The sequence below is a fragment of the Helobdella robusta genome (assembly GCF_000326865.2).
Source record: "Helobdella robusta unplaced genomic scaffold HELROscaffold_19, whole genome shotgun sequence".
In the NCBI taxonomy this organism is placed as follows: domain Eukaryota; kingdom Metazoa; phylum Annelida; class Clitellata; order Rhynchobdellida; family Glossiphoniidae; genus Helobdella; species Helobdella robusta.
The window spans coordinates 1,750,863-1,769,140 of record NW_008704034.1 but is presented as its reverse complement, the minus strand read 5'-3'; the positions used below and the strand labels follow the sequence as shown (position 1 = coordinate 1,769,140).

The window sequence follows — 18,278 nt, the reverse complement described above, 5'->3', positions numbered from 1 at the left end:
TTTGTTTTTTTCAGTTTTCTTTTTTTTTTCTTTACTTGTCCTATTTCTAATTCTCTCTCTTTCTCTCTCTCTCTTATTCTCTATTTTTCTTTCTCTGGCCTTCTCTTCATCCAATTAGTTAATCATTTTTTATGTGTTATATAAATTTTTTATATGCTGGAAGATCCGTATGAACTGATTTTCAAATGAAGGTAGAAACTCATTCATGTTGAATTGTTATTGTGAGCATTGTGGATGATTTGGAAGAAAGAAATGTACCTCAATGAAAATTTTCAACAAATAAAGTTTATAAATAAATAAATTTCAATAAACTAATATTTTAATTTTTGTCCTATAAATATTATTTAGCTTATTTACCAGCCATCCAACCAACCAATCAGTCCGGGCCAACCAGCCTACTAACCAACCAACCAACCGGACAGCCAGGCAAGCAGGGCCATAAAAAAGTACTCAAACTGTTTACGAACGTGTAGGAGCATTATTGTTTGTACAACCCTGCGCTCTCTACACACGTTGTACACACGCATTTAAAATTTAAGTCCAGACAAACAAATAACATTTGAGTGCGTGCAAATATAAACAGAAGTCACGTGCCTTTACATGTAAACACACACACACACACACACACATACACATAAGGAAGTAGGGACAAGATAGTGTAATGGTTAAGTTGCTTGGTCTCGCGACATCGTGAGCCCCGGATTCGAGTTCATAAAAACGACGATGGCCTATTTATTATCGGCTAAAGAGGAATGATGCAATTGTTTTCTAGGCAACAGTTGAAATCAAAGATCACCCCCTCATACCCGCACACATACAATTAAAGAAACATGATAACTTGAAATACAAATTTGTAAAACACGCTTAAACAAACGTGTACAACGTGTACAATCATCAGACAAATAAACATACACAGGCTTACACAAGCACATTTATCCGTACACACACACACACACATACACACATACACACATACACACACAGATCAATAATCATAGAATTTAACAAACACGCATTTAGAAGAAGAAAGTAAGACACATAAAGAAGATTTAAACAAGCAAGCCGCCACGTAGAAAGAAGAAGATGTGACGTATGGGCATGTCACTAGGACGGAAGTAGTTGACCAATTCATCAGGACCTCCATCTTGTTCAAACAGGGATGTGCTGCTAAAAGAGAGATGTGCTGTTGAAACGCTGATCTTGAATACAATTACATTTGAAAAACAGACGATCTAACTGTCGAAGTAATGACGACGACGATGACGACATTATCGAAGATGGTGACGCAAGCAGAGCAATAGCGACAACAACAACGATAAAGATTGCGATGACGTCACAACAAAGAAAATGACGTCGATGATGGAGATGTCAGTGCTCTCCCAATAAAATAACTCATCGTAGAAATGTACCTGGCAATCACTCACTCGCCAAACTACTCCAATCCAATGGATTGCATTCAATCGCACAGTCATCTCCAGTCGCATATTAATAACAACGTACACATGATCTGTCAGCCTAGGTGCAATTAATAAACTGGCTCTGCTATGTTATTAGGACTACTACACACTGGCATGTCTATATTATGCGTATGTACTTCTAAAAATGTAAAGATTGAAAATAGAATAAACGAAACGGGGAAAGAATACTAATTAATGATGATACGCAAAATATATACACAAGTGCATAAAAATACAATGTACACGCGCACACACACACACACACACTACACACACACACAGAGAGAGAGAGAGAGAGAGAGAGAGAAAAGAGAGAAAGAGAGAAAGTGAGAGAGAGAGAAACTGCATCATCAAATTTTCAGGCGCACATTTCTGAATGAGCGTGGAAACAAAAAGGAAATTTGTCTTCAAATAAAATTGAAATTAAAAGTATAAAACTATGTATGCATGTACGGACAGGCATAGATTTCGTTCGCGATGGTCTGATTGTACATTTGATTTTATGTTTGATTGTATGTTTAACTGTATGTTTGATTTGATATTTGATTGTATATTTGTTTTGATATTTGATTGTATGTTTATCAAACATGTATTTATACGTTAAAATGTTTAATTTTATACGTTGTGTATGTGCGTGTGTATGTCTGTATTTTCCTACATGCTTGCCTGCAAACATTTGTATGTCTGGATGTTGTTGGCATTTGTGAATTTGCATGTTGGGACCGTTTTAGAAGGGGCATAAAATTTATGCAAGCAGTAATTCCTATTGTGTCGTGTGATGACATTCTGTGTAATGTATTGCTTCGGATATGAATACATGGTCATCTTCAATGTTGTTGTTGTTGTTTGTTTGTCTGTCTGTTTGTCTGTCTGTCTGGTTGGTTTGTTGGTTATCTTTTGGTTGTTGGTGTATTATCATTGTTGTTTGTCGCTGTAGACTGTATCTTTTTTGTATTTTACTGAACTAATTTAGTTTTGTCGTTATGTTTAGTATGATATGTTGGCGTGATGGTTGGTAGCTTATTCAACTGCGTGTATTTGTATGCGTGTATGTAAGTGTGAGTTTGTAAGTGTGTATGTGAGTGTGTGTTTTTGTGAAAGTATACGTGTGAATTTGCAGACTGATGTTGGAGATTGTTTGGAATTTGTCATTTAGTGTGTGTATTCAATTGGTTAGTGTTCGTTCATTTGCATGTTGTTTATATCTCTCTCTACTGATATCTAAGCATCTAATGCTGTTCACCTACGTTTGTACCCAAGAATTTGTTCAAATGTTAATTCAAAATTTAACTTTCGAATGGTCTGGCCAAGTACAAGTGTACCGTATCTGCAGACTCAACCTGCCCAGTACTGTACAGTAAATGCATGCATGCGGGCGACAGTAGAAATTTAATTTCCTCATCAGCAATTTATAACCGGGGCGATTCAATCCAGGACGATGTTTTTAACGAGATGTCAATAAATCAACTGCTTGTTTTCAGTCTGTTGTAACTCTTTTGCATGTACATCAGTCTGTATATTTGTTTTCTATGCAGATGTGTTGTACTTTGTATGCGTGTTGTATTTTGGCGCTTAAAGTATGTGAGTTCGTTTTTGGAGCAGAAGTTCCATTCAGCGGTGAAAGCGTTTGTATTTGCAACCTTAATGTATGTTGTTCGCGACAATAGATTCAGTTGTTTATATAAATTTGTTTTACGTTCGTACATAAATAGTAAACTTTGTTACTAGATGTGTATGTGCGTGTGTGTGTGTGTGTAAACATGAGTGTGTGCGTGTGTATGTGTGTGTTTGTGTGTGTGTGTGATCATGAAAAGTGTAAAACTTGCTAAATGACTTTATTTGTATGAAGAATGAAGAACAAAAGCATTTTTTTAAATTTGACAATCATCATTCATCCGTTAATTGTTAGAAGAAAACATTTAGCTTTGAAAAACTTAAAAAATATTAAATTTCAGAATAATTAATTTAATTTTATTTAATATTTGCTAAATTGAAGTCTCAAACAACAAATTAAAATATTGGCTCCAGTTGCATCTCCGACCATCAACAAACTTCTCAAATTGACAAAAAACCATTTCACCACCACACCACCACAACACATTATTGCAGGAAGAAAATCCAACATAAGCCAAGCATATCGATGTTAGTAGCAAAAAATTCAGTTACACAATAAAAAGAAGAAAGAAACAAAAAAAAACAAAAAAATGAAGACAAAAATATAAAATTAAATTTCGGGTAAGTTTGTAAGAGTGGAAAGTGGAGAATGATTTGAGATTTATGCATCCTCCTCGAGGCAAGCGAACGAAACCATCCGCTCACCACTTGGAATCTCTCTCTTCACACAAAAGTGCATCTCACAGAGATAACTTTTAGTTTAGAAACTTGTACAAGCATTATAAAATAAACTAATTTTAAATTGTATTGAAGAGAAAAAAATAATTCAGTAATGATATCGTAGGTATTGGTTTTAATTGTTTGTACATATGCGTGTCTTACATGTGTCAAATTTATGTCATTCATCGATGTATTGGTGTAAAAAACGTTAGCTTTTTTAATCGTATTTCAAGATAGAGTTAATCTGATAACATAATTTTAATAGAATATTTTTTGTGAAAATTAAAATAAATAATAAAAATTATTTGGCGATAATGGAATATTTGAGAATGCGTCTGTTCCGTATGTAGACGCAAGGAATTGTTTATGTGCTCATCTGTTTTTGTGTCTTGTGTCTGATTAATTGCCCCAATATGCTTGCTTCTATATCTACTTATATCTCACGCAAACATAGTAGATAAATTAATATATATTTTCATATGCTGTTGCATTTATATTAATTATTATTTAATTAATTATTATTATTATTATTTATTATATTATTATTTAAATTAATATATATATATTTATCTGCTGTTGCATTTACGCTTGCCCGCATGCAAGCATACACGTAGAGTACAACATTCAAACACGGAACGCGGTTGCTTTGAAGCAAGCACTTCCTTATTTTGAGAATGAAAAATTGATTTGCCGTGAAAATTTTCTTAACTTTTAAGAAATATTTTCACAAACATGGCCAGGTAAATAGAGAAACATAGAAACAAACGTTGTAAAACTTAGAAAAAAAACCCAAAACGATAGAAAATAGTAGCAAGATCTTACACAAACAACATCTTACCTGTATTGCATTCAGATACTTGCCCCGTCCAGGTGTCTCCCTTACATATCATATCAAACTGCTGCTGGGTGTGATTGCACCTGATGGTCAGTTGGTCACCTACCCTTTCCAGCCAGGCAGACTTTGGAGGAATCGGATTGGCGCATCCCACACCTGAGTTGGAGTGTTTAGGTGGTGGTTTGTTGGTGGTTCACTTGAATATGAAAGGTCAAATGATGATCATTGAATTTGTATCTATGATTTTATTCTTGTATCTCATATTGCATCTGTACATCTAAGATTGTATTTATGATATTAATGATATTACTATCTAAGATGATGGTTTCACGGTTAAATGATCTTGCTGGATTAATTAATAGATGTTAAACTTTCTAAATAGGTGGGTGTAATTCGTTATTTTGAACTAAATAAATTAAGTCTAATGATTGATTAACGTTTTCTTCTGTGTTATAATGATCTGAACAAGATTTTGTAACTGGAGTTATATCCTATTAACTTTTATGTTCATAATAATAATCAAAAGTATTTCACTGCACATAGTTAGCGCGCGTGCGTGCGTGTGTGTGTTGAAATGTGTCCGTGTGTGTGTGTTGAAATGAGCGTTAAATGGGTGTGTGAACGTAGCACACCACAAAATACACGCTAAATCACATTAGGAAGCTCCGCCTCACAAATCTCGTCAGCAAACTTCGGACCGGTTCTTCAAATGAGGTGTCCACATTTCAACGTGTTTGGAAAAAAATCATACATTCGGTTTGTGGCTTGTGTGTGTGTGTATGTGTAAGTACACAAGAGTTTTTGTATGCAAGCGTGTGTGCGTGTGAATAAGATGGCTGTCAGTTCTTATGCAAGTTGCATAGCATAAAGCAGGTTACCAGTATCATTTGTTCACACCACACAAGTCGGTTTTTTTGGGAGAGTTATTTGATACAGGCGATGTAACTGCATGCAAAAATTTCTGTACTTAAAAATTAGTGGGTATGTATGTGTTTGTGTAATCTCTTTATATACAAGCGTAATATTGCATATTGAAAAGTGTTTGGTTGGTTGCTGTGTATGTATGTATGAATGTAGGTATGATGGGATTAGTGCTAAGCAGACTTAGAATTATTTGCCTTTCGATTAATGGATCACCTCACCACCTTCGTTTTCTTTTTTTTCTTGTTCTGCTGCTACTGTGATTGTGATTTAAAGATGATGTTCGAAGATGAAGACGATGATGATGATGGGGGAGATGGAGAGGGTGATGATGATGGGGGAGATGGAGAGGGTGATGATGATGGGGGAAATGGAGAGGGTGATGATGATGGGGGAGATGGAGAGGGTGATGATGATGGGGGAAATGGAGAGGGTGATGATGGTAGAGATGAGTCCGAGAGTAAAAAATTTGAAGTAACTCTTTAAAACTGACGATGATAATGGTGATAATAAATGTTGACGATGATAATGACAAAGATGAAAATTTTTAATATTATCATTATTGTTATTATTATTATTATTAACAACATACGTTATAACAACAACAACAACAACAACAACAATAATTGCAACAAAAATAACAGATAGACAGAAACTGCAGCAGCGAGGAAAGAATGGCAATGCAATTAATATAGTGAAGCCGCAAGGAAGGTAAAAAAAAGTTCACCGGTATGGTGTTGCCAATTAGCCAGTAAGTCACACTCCCACATACAACACACACACGCACACACCCACGCACACACACACGCACGCACACACGCGCACACAGTCAAACCTGTATACATGCAAAAATTTTTAGAACGTCATGTGCACGTGCATCCAGAACAGGAAAGCCCAACCAACACTCATTATAAAACAGCGCGCGAAGTTGTATAAACAAAACATGAACATGTTTAACACTGAAAATTTAAACATACTCGTAAACTCAAACATGTTTTTTCACATTCGGACACACAAACACAAAATATGCAAACAAAAAAAATATCGGCTTAAAATTGTACAAACACAGATATATAAACAAAAAAAAAACAAACACAGATAGATGAATATAAACAAAACCAACATAGATAAATGAACATAAAAAACAAACATAGATACATGAACAAAAATAGAAACAAACATAGACTCATAAATTTATACAAGAGAGCAGGTGCTCAGGTGAAATTATGAAACGATAAAATGTTCAGAAAACGTAAACAAACACGCTTCCCCGTCACACACCACACACAGCCACACCACATACATACACACGCCACACACACACTTAAACGCATACACACACCACGTTTCACACACTTCATACACGCACGCTCATCATACAAAATCCAATCTATACAATTTTAACGATCATTTTCACCATCACCATCATCGTCACCATCATCATCATCATCACCAACATCGTCCCAATCATCATCACCATACCATCATCATCACCGTCATCGTCACAAACACCATCGGCACAATCTTCATCATCACCAGCTCTCGATAAATAGCAGGCACTATATAACTACCATTAAGAGCTGAAACAAGGAGGTGATGCGGTACATAACCGCCCACCATAATTTTAACAAGGACTCGTGCTCTTTCAATAAATGAATGAATTAATAATGACTGATGAAACTCTGATGATGATGGAGATGATACTCTAATGATACTCTGATGATGATGATGGAGATGATGATGATACTCTAATGGTACTCTGATGATGATGATGGAGATGGTGATGATACTCTAATGATGAATATGGTGGTGATACTCTGATGGTGAGTAAGGTGATGATGAAAATGGTGATGATACTCTGGTGATAATTGGATGTCGTTAGATTGATAACACAACCAATGTCGGTAGCATTGCAATGCTACAATCTAAAAATTCACCCTTACATACATCTGCATATTTTTTTCTTGGAGTATCAAATATGAGCGAGAACGCAAGCGATGTACACAATCATTTTTTTTGTATACTTTTTAGTTTTTTGGCCCGTTAAAACCCAGCAATGAATGTTTTTTAAATCGGTCAGCACACAACTCAGTTGTTTCTCAAACCAACAATTTCAAGCTAACCTGCTGAACTCAAAATGTTGATGATAGAGTAATGATGATGAAATGATGACGTTGAAAACTTATGATGGTGAGAACGAAGACGATAATGTGGATGACAAAAACGATGATGACGACGATGATGACGACCAGTGACATCTTCTCGGCACTGTAACGTAACGAGATCTTTTGATCTTCACTCAACTCTTGTTATTATAACTTGGTACTTTCAATTTCTAGCATGTCTTCGCTTTTCATGTACGTTTGAGCATACGCATGTCTCTCTCTCTTTCTCTCTCTCTCTGTGTGTGTGTGTGTGTGTGTGTGTGTAAGTTTGTGTATATTCGTGTGTGGGTTTAAAGCTGCCTCGTAGCTAAGTATATTTGTACGCACTGCTGTCATTAGATACATTTTTATTTGTTTCTGTGTGTGCGTATGTGTTGCAATGATGTGCATGGTTGTTTCTGATGTAGGCAGGATTGCATGACTGTGCTTGAACGTGCTTGTTGTGTGTGCTGGAATGCATTGGAATGTGTCTCTCAACAAGTTTTGAAATAATTTTTTAAGGCCAACTTTTACAATTTTTTTTTACTTTCGCATCATTTTGTGAAAAACTTGCAAAAATATGAAAGAAAGCTACTTGGAAATAAAAATACGAATGCATTATAAATACGTTGAAAGCACGAATGTAATTGTATGCACGTTGAAGACAAACACGGAGCAATGCAAACATACAGACACATAGGGCATTACTTTATTACAAAACAACACACATAGTTATACAATGCATGCAAGCGCACATAAACATACAAAATTATATATTTCAATGAAAACAAAAATAAAAACACAAACATATGAGGAAAAAAGACAAATTCAAGCAAACGCAAACATACAAACACAGACACAAACACACACATTCAAGCAGGCACAGACGCAGACAGAGACGTACTTTTGTACTTGATCATAAAGTTGATCTGCCTCTCAACCACCACATATTCCGATACTTCCACTAAAACTCGATTCGTGCGTGACGTGTAAACAACACTGGAACGACTACTTCCGGCACAGACGTTCCATTTCCGGTCGGCGCCGCTCGTTATTTCGGGTTCAACTACGTGAGCGTAAACATGGCAGTAGTCGCTTACGATTGGATGTTGATGACGCTGGTTGTGATCATGATTGTTGTCATCGATGTTGTTGATGTTGTTGCTGCTTAAGTGTTGGAGATGATGATGATGGTTGTTGTGGTTGTTGTTGTTTATGTTCACCTCACGCATATCTGTTTTGTAGCGATTGGCGATGGAAAAATCAAGAAGAACCAGCTGAATTTGTTGACCTGGTTTGACCTCAATCTTCCAGGGACAGGCCTCGGTGCCCTGCCCCATTTTGTGGGTGTAGTAGGAAGCCAGGTAGCCTTCAATCGTGAAGGTGGGTTGGAAGTTCGAAGTGAGTGTGTTGCTGGATGAAGTTGTGGGGGTGGTGAAAGTTGGCGAGAGAGGACTGAAACAAGTTTTGTCACTGTTTTCTGGCGCTTTATTATAATATACGATTAAAAGTAATTCATGAAAAATATTTAATTAGAAAAACAGAATTAATTGTACTGAAAATTTTGTTTCATTTATTAAGTAAAACACCGGCAATTAAAAATCTCCAAAACAACAACAACAACAACCAAACTACAAAACAACAACAACCAAACTGCAAAACAACAAAATCAAAAACACCAATTCGAATACGACGACACCGCCAACAACAACAACAACAACAACAAACTGTCCACCAACCATAAACACAAATATAGGAAGCCTGCAAGTAGCTTAGCATATCCTTAGCGCAAGTCTGCAGACGGTGCATGGAATGATCCGAGACTCCCACTTGACATTTGGGTTTGCCGGAACAGATGGAATCCATGTAATTGATGATGTCCGCTGTGCAGCCGATGCTGTGCTCGTTGATGCAGAGTCCCTGTCGCATTCTTCCGTAGTTCGCTTCCGTCATAATGATCAGACTGTCTTCCGGACAGGTTGCTGTGAAGTAGTCGTAAGGGCAGTAGTCCGTCAGGTTGGATTTGAAGGTTGTTGTTGTTGTTGACGAAGTTGTTGTCGTCGTTGTAGTCGTCGTCGCTGTAGCTGAGGCTGCTGGTTTTTAAAAATTGTTGTGTTGTTGTTATTTTGTACGGTTAGAATTGCAAATATGAATTTGGTTTGTAATTCAAAATTTTGTTGTCTAAAATACTGCGAATTGTCCAATAAAAATGTTTAAAATATTGGGTGTTGTTTAATAAAAGTCAGGTCAGTAAGAAGGACCCAACTATGTTTAGTTTAAAATATTCAAATAGTTAACTCTACATAATCGTCATTTATTATTAATTACAAACAAAATGTTCACGATCGATGCAATTACACCGTCAGAGTCATCATGACGTCATCATTAAAATGACGTCATCATTAAAATTGTCATCATTCATGCATCACCATCATCATTAACGTCATCAGAGTCATTGTTTCTATGCATCATCATCATCATCATTATCATCATCATCCATCACCATCATCATTATCGGCAACATCGTCATCATCATCATCGGCAATATCGTCATCGTCATCATCATCACCGGCAACATCATCACAAACATTTTTCGAAACAACGTTATTTTTAAGTGCATCAACTTCTATGGCTACTACGCAGCTACTACAACTACCACACTTATCACAATTACCACAACTACAAACGAAGCCGCCACCAGCCACAGCCACGCATGACTGCAAATGGACAATGGCGTCACAGTGATGCACCCTGCTTAATGGAGCGTGACGTCAAGCAAAACAAAAGTTTTGCCGATGGGATATTATTATTTTTATTATTAATATTTATAGTTTTATTTATTATAATTCATCATTTTTGTTATAATTATTACTATCATATTTAAAATTTATAGTGGCAGTAGTATTTTTTCATATACTATTCCTACTTTTGCTGCATTTTTCAAAGTTTGCCAAAAAACTGCATTTTTTTTTCATTTCTTCCTTATGAATGAAGCCGACCCAATTGAGACAGAAATCGAGAGAGAAAGAGAGAAATTTTTTCTGTAAAATAAAAAATCTCTATTTCACGTCAGCGACAACAGCAGCATCAGCAGTAGCCTCATCAGCCTCAGCAGCAGTAATAGACTCGGTAATTGTAACAGCAACACAGTAATGACAGAAACGCAGAAGTATTAGTAAGAATGGTAGTAGTGGTAATAGTAATGGTAGTAGTGGTTAAAGTAGCGGCAGCAGCAGCGTATGAACCGAAGCAGCAGCAGCAGCAGCAGCAGCAGCAGTAGTAGTAGTAGTAATAGTAGCAGAAGTAACTGTACAAATAGTATAATAAGTAATTTTTGACACTTAAAGCGAAGTAACCCCTCTTATGTGCGTGCGCATTGGAGCGAGAAATTCCGAACACCACGTGACCTACGGCTCGATCGTGTTTTTAAATTATGGAAAGATAAATGCTCATAGACCAGAAGAAGATAATGATGATGGCGAGGACGAGAAGAAGAAAGATGGTGGTGATGATGATGAGGGTTGTGATGATGATGGTGGTTGTGATGATGATGGTGGTTGTGATGATGATGGTGGTTGTGATGATGATGGTGGTTGGATGATGATGATGATGACGGTTGGATGATGATGATGGTTGTGATAATGATGGTGGCTGAATGATGATGATGGTTGGATAATGATGGTGGTTGTGATGATGATGGTGGCTGGATCATGATGGTGGTTGTGATGATGATGGTGGCTGGATTATGATGGTGGTTGGATGATGATGGTAGTTGTGATCATGATGGTGGTTGGATGATGGTACGATACGTTGCGACGGTAGTGAGCAATTGTATTATCATAATGATGATGGCGTTTATGAAACTGATGATGATTAAAAATATAAAAATGAGATGATGACGACGATAATAATGACAAACAATGAAATTTCAATGAACCTGATTTGATGATTTTGGGAGAAAATTAGAAAATCTAATCTTAAAAATTTGTAAAATTCGTTATAAAGGTTATCGAGATGGCTAGTGTAAATATCGACAATGTTAATTTAATGAATGCGAATTGAAGACAAACAAACATTATTGTTGCCATAACGACGAGCCTGATAAAAACGCCATTAAAATTTGAACTCATGCTTCCATATTTGTATCACAATCATTTCAGTGTTGATCCGGTAACAATGATCTAGTTTTTTCTTCGTTTTCCTCTGCATCTAAAACATGTTTTGACATTTTTTTTAATTTATGTACAAATGTTTAAAACATTTCTTTTGTATTTTATTTAAAAAATTATTCGCAAAAAGAATTTCTTCAAAACAGAGCGAACCAAAAACAAATGGTAGCAATATTGACAGATAGACGCAGACATCATAAACCAGAATTACGAAGGAAAACACAGACCCGGTAGGTATATTCAACAACAAAAAATGAAAATTTTATATAAAAAAAATGTTTTTCATACAAAACATTAAGTAGGGAGTTACTCATAGATAAAATTTACTAAACTTTGCATAACATATAACACGTACACACACACACCACACACACACACAACATACACACACACACAAACACACACACACAAACAAACCCACAACACACACACATAAACACACACACAAACACACATTAACTGATAATGCACGTACACACACATAAACGAATACTACACAGATACGTACACACACATACACACGCACACATACATACATACATGCACACACATTTATGATGTAATATAGAGATAATGAAATAGAGGGTTTCGAACGATAAGATCTCCTTATGCAAATGCAACGATGATGTGATGGTTGTTGCTAATGGTGATGCTGGTGATGCTGAAGAGATGAAGAAACCGATAATAATAATAATAATAATAATAATTATAACATAATTATTATATAAATAAATAATAGCGAGGTTGATGACGACGATGCCAACCATAATAATGCTAGTGACATTAGCTATAATGATGTTGACAATAAAATGACGACGACGATGATGATGATGATGACGACGACGATGATGATGACGTTATACCCCTGTTATGACGTCATTAAAAAACGATTCGAATGTAAAAATGAAACAATACAATAAGTTCTAAGTGTCGGTATTACACGTCCTATCAAGCGAGCATCAACAGAACTACGAAAGCATGCAGACGAGCAGAAACAAATTTCTTTTACATAAAACCCCTCAAAAAAAAATTATTTAAAGTTAAACATACAGGCCAATTGACACACAAGTACACTCCTAAAAATACACACAAACAAACAAACACACAAACAAACATGCACATGAAACTGAGAACAGTCAAAAACATAGCTAAAGACATCAGCACAAACACACCCATAAATCTACACGCACACATCATGCTTGTACACATTCACGTACCTAACCACACACACACACACACATACACACACAAACACACATACAAAAACACAAACACGCTAGCTCGTTATTGTCCCTCTGGGCTCCTCGACTGACTTACATAATGTTCTAAACAGGTTTCTTTCTGGTATTTTTTTATTTCGTTTTTTCATCCATTCGTTCATTCTTTCGTTCTCCATTAATTTAATAAGTTTAAGTCAATTGATTTCCAATATTTTTGGCATATTTTAATGAGCTCCTAATTTCATTATATTTTCTAACTCATTTTTTCACTTTAAATATAATAATTTTTATTAATCCTATTCAATTGTTTAATTTCTACCCAATTTGTAATGCTACTACAAATACACTACTAACACTATTACTTCTACTCCCACTACAACTACAACTACTACTACTACAATTACTACTGTTACTACTACTACTACTACTACTACACTACTACTACTACTACTACTACTACTACTACTGCTACTACTGCTACTACTACTACTACTGCTACTACTGCTACTACTACTACTACTACTACTACTACTACTACTAATGCTGCTGCTACCACTTCTAGAGACATTGGACATTCCTTCTCTCGTTCTTTCCTTTAGAGTAAAACACGAATTATAAATTTTGACGAATTATTCGTCTGAATAAATATGGCTCAAGAACATTAGTCATCCGTCAGTCAGCGGAAGAGAGGGCAAAGTCAAAGTTTGCCAGGCCGGATCGTTAATCTTTTTTCTCTCCTCTCCTCCTTTCATTCCTTCTCTCGTTCCTTCCTTCGATGCGTACTTAATACGCTGGATAAATGGATTTTATGATGGAAGGAAAAATATGAACGGAATGTATAAAAAATATTTGGTTATATGTGTCGGCGCGCTCGTGTGTGTTTGTGTATTGTGTATCTGTGTGTGTGTATGTGTGTCTGTGTGTGTGTGTGGGTTTGTAGGACTGTATTACTTAAACCTACGTTTATGTGGGATCATATGTGTGCTTGCTTTTGTGTGTATGACCGTTTTATTTGTTAATTTGCAACGATTCAACTTGAAATGAATTTCTGTAGTTACTGTTTACGGTTAATATGTTTGTATTTATGGGTTTTGCTGGAATGTATGTGTTTCTGTATATATTTTTTATAGTTTTAATGTATGCATTTGTATTTCTATTTTATTCTAATGAATGAGTATGGATATTTGTGTGCGCGTACATTACTGTGTATGTGTCTCTATGCGGGTGTGTACATGAGTGTGTATGTCTGTTTGTGATTGCACATGCGCGTGTGTGCATGTCTGTTTGTTTGCGTATGTGTGTGTTTGCCTATGTGCATGCATGTGTATGTGCGTTTGTACGTGAGTCAAATTCAGTAACGGTATGTAGGCAGAGGAGGAAGATGGCGTGACATAAGTTGCGTGGTGTTCTGATGTTTTCAGAGGGCAGATTGTATGGCTGTTGGAGCGTCTGAAGTGTTGATGTTCTCAAGATTCCCAGCGTTACTTTCATCGTTAATGTCATTTTTATCGTTAATGTCATTTTTATTGTTAGTGTTATTTTATTGTTAGTGTTATTTTAATGTAAGTGTTATTTTTATTGTTTGCGTTATTGCTTGGCTTTTTTTTAAATGTTTTTTTATGCTATTTTTATTGTGAGCTATTTAGGGTTGTTAGTTATACCGCCATTTGGTTAATGTTTAATGATGTTAACATCATCAAACTTTTTAACTAGCAACTAAACATTTAATGGTTTTAATTGTCGTAATTATTATTGTTGACGTTACAACTATTTAATTGCTTGATCTTAAAAATTTTTGTTTCATGATGAACTATTGCATTTTTTTCATACATATCAATTTTAAACTTTAAAAATATGCCAACAAACAAACGAACACCCAAAAAAACAACCAATTGAACAAAATAATAGATGAACAAACCAGTAAAATAAAACATTCGATGAAACGAACGAATGCGTTGCAAACACGAACGAACCAGCGCGAACGAACCAGCACGAAAGAGAACAACTTCAGGAATCCGTCAACGTGACGTTAATTTGAATTGTTTATGACATCATTGGAGGCACACACACACACACACGCGCGCGCGCACACACACACACACACACACACGCACATACATACACGCACACACGTATACATTTTTGACCGTTTGTTTGTTTGTTTACATGCATGAATGCACATATGCATGACCGCACACATGCGCGCATTTCAATGTGCATTGTTTTAAAAAAAACTTCCTACCCATGAATTAAATTCAGTTGAAAAAATTATTCTATTACAGAAATATATGTACACAATTCTATAATTATTTGTGTATATTGTATATACATATATATATATATATATATATATACAAATACACAATACACACATACACCACACACACACACACCACACACACACACACACATATACATACGCATATTATTAGCATATATGGCATAGGATTTTTTGTGAGCCATATTGCATATGGACGATTTGAGAAAAGTAAATAACTATTTTATGCACAACTTAGTCTGCGAATGCTACTGCCGATAGCATCATCATCATCATCGTCGTCGTCGTCGTCATCATCATTTTCATCATCATCGTCATCACTACCATTATTGTGATTATCACCATCGTTATCAGCCTGAGCATCATCATCGTCATCATTATTATTATCCTTTTTGGTAGTATTATCATTACATTTACTACCATTAACATTTTATAACATTATCTTCAACAAAAGATTTCCATCATACTTCTACCATCATCACCCTGTTAACAACAGCATGTTTGATCGCGCTGGTTTTTTAGAAAATCTTTGAAGTTAAAAGTTAGTATAACGACGCTAATATTATGATTTCGATTCTAGCATTGTTATCCTACATTAGCACTGTCATCATTATTATCGTCATAATAATTCTCATCATCTTCGTCATCATCATAGTGGACTTTATCATCATTCCCATTATCACCAACGCGTTTGATAACATCGTTAACAATGTCATCACAGTTTGTCGCATCAAGTTTAGCTCTCAACCAGCGAAAGCACAGCCTGGCACAGCCATCATATCATCATCGTTAATAATTTCAATCTACTCATACATCCAGAATCCTCATCGTCTTCATTATTATTTAATTGTTTTTTGTTGTCTTTTAATGCTATTTTGATATGGGCATATATAACTTACGTTCAAGCCCATTATTTGTTTATATTTATATTTATTTATTTATTATCAACATTATCATCTTCATCATCGTTATGACGGCCAAAATCTCGTCACCTTTATCACTATCATCATCGTCATCATCATATTTATCACTATCATCCTCGCCATCATCATATTCAGCACTATCATCATCGTCATCATCTCTCATCTTCGTCATTATCGTCATCGTCATCATCTTCCTCATTCTCATCATCATAATCATCATCATTATCCGCCGGTAGCCAAGCAGCTGAAGCCATAAATCGCCTCTAATCCTGGGCCATCCTTCATTGCAAAGAATTAAAAGCACCAATTAATATGCATAAAGAAGACGTATTTATTTATCTACAGCGACGACGACGATGACGATGATGGTGTCGATGATTTCCACTCCAGCTTCCCATCCCCATCATCATCATCATCATCATCATCACCATCATCATCATCATCATCATCTTCATCATCTTCATCATCACCCATGACTACAGTACCTTACCTACGTGAAGAATAGAAGACGGTAATTGTACTAGCAATCATTTTGCTTGCGACAATGCCGGAAATGCATAAAAACAGAAGACTCTGCATCGTTCAAGATTTTTTCAATTCACTTTTAATCTTCTGAATGGGTCGTATATAAACTGTGCGTGAATGTACACAAGTGTGTGTGTGTGTGTGTGTGTGTGTGTGTGTGTACGCGCTTTTATGTGTATGTGAGTGAGTGAATGAATGAATAGATCTATGTGAGTGTGTATCGTTTTAGCTTTAATCATCATTCGTCAAAATCATCCTATCATATCATCATCCATATCATTTATGCGATACCCAAATAATATCATCACACTATCATCATTACAGAGCAATCAACAATAACTTTTATCATCTACCAGACCTTTAAAATCAACATCATCAACCTTTTTTTAAAAATATCATCTTCTCATTATACACGATGAAAAATATATATTTTGAATTTATAATTTCGTATTTACAAAATTTCGTATTTATAAATACACACACACACATACACACACACACACATACACACACACACGCACACACACACACACGAACACACAATAACACATACACGCATACACACAATAACACACACACACACACACGAACACACACACACACTCATGCACATACAGAGATATACACAATTATACAAAAATACACCAATGTATTATTACGACAAACACACACATTCACACACACACATACACACACACATACATACAAACGAACCAACTTAATGTATGCGCGTTTATGATTACAAACCTGTGACGAACGTTTTGTGAAGATCTAAATTTAAAACATCAACTCTTGTTTAGGCTGCAACAACAACAATAAAAATACTATCAAAAGTAATAATAACAATGGCAAAAGTAGTATTAGTAACGCCATGGAAAGTAATAAAATAAAATGAGTCTTATAAAAAAGTATTTTTATATCATCAACTGGCGCTAACAAGCTGACAATTAATTCAGTGCGAAAAATTCAGTGGAAAAAAAAACAATAGTTTTACGATAAAAAATACCAAAAATTAAACATTTAAACAGAAGTAGTAGTAGCGGCGACAGCAGCCACACTACTAGTAGTAGTAGTAAAAGTTATCGTAGTAGTAAAAGTATTAGTAACAATAAGCTCTCGTTGTAGCCATAATAGTAAATCAGCCACGATAGTAAATTAATCGCGGTAGTAATGGTAGAAAAAGTTGCAGTAGTAGCAGCAACAACAGTAGCAGCGGTAGTAGTAGTACTGGTAGAAATAGTAGTAGTAGTAGTAGTAGTAAGATAGTAGTAGTGGTTTAAGTAGTAAGTGTAGTAACAGTAGTAGTAGCGGTAACTAGTAGTAGTGCGAAATATTGTATAATGCAAGTTAGTTGCATAATTGATGCAGCAGCGCTGTTTGGGACTTCTAGAAATGTTCTTTCTACTTTTGCTCTGATAATATCATCATCGTCGTCATCATCTTCATCATCATCGTCGTCATCATCTTCATCA

The 18,278-nt window shown here is 35.6% G+C and overlaps 1 protein-coding gene across 1 annotated transcript; it reads right to left on the bottom strand.

Annotated features, from left to right (window-relative positions):
* Positions 1–8,563: 8,563 nt before the first annotated feature.
* Positions 8,564–14,601, bottom strand: HELRODRAFT_170946 (hypothetical protein; the record flags this gene model as incomplete). The annotated part of the gene is made up of 3 exons (XM_009016759.1): positions 8,564–9,060; positions 9,431–9,781; positions 14,421–14,601. 3 exons carry the CDS (start codon positions 14,599–14,601, stop codon positions 8,564–8,566), a joined length of 1,029 nt encoding a protein of 342 aa, XP_009015007.1.
* Between the last annotated feature and the right edge of the window lie 3,677 nt (positions 14,602–18,278).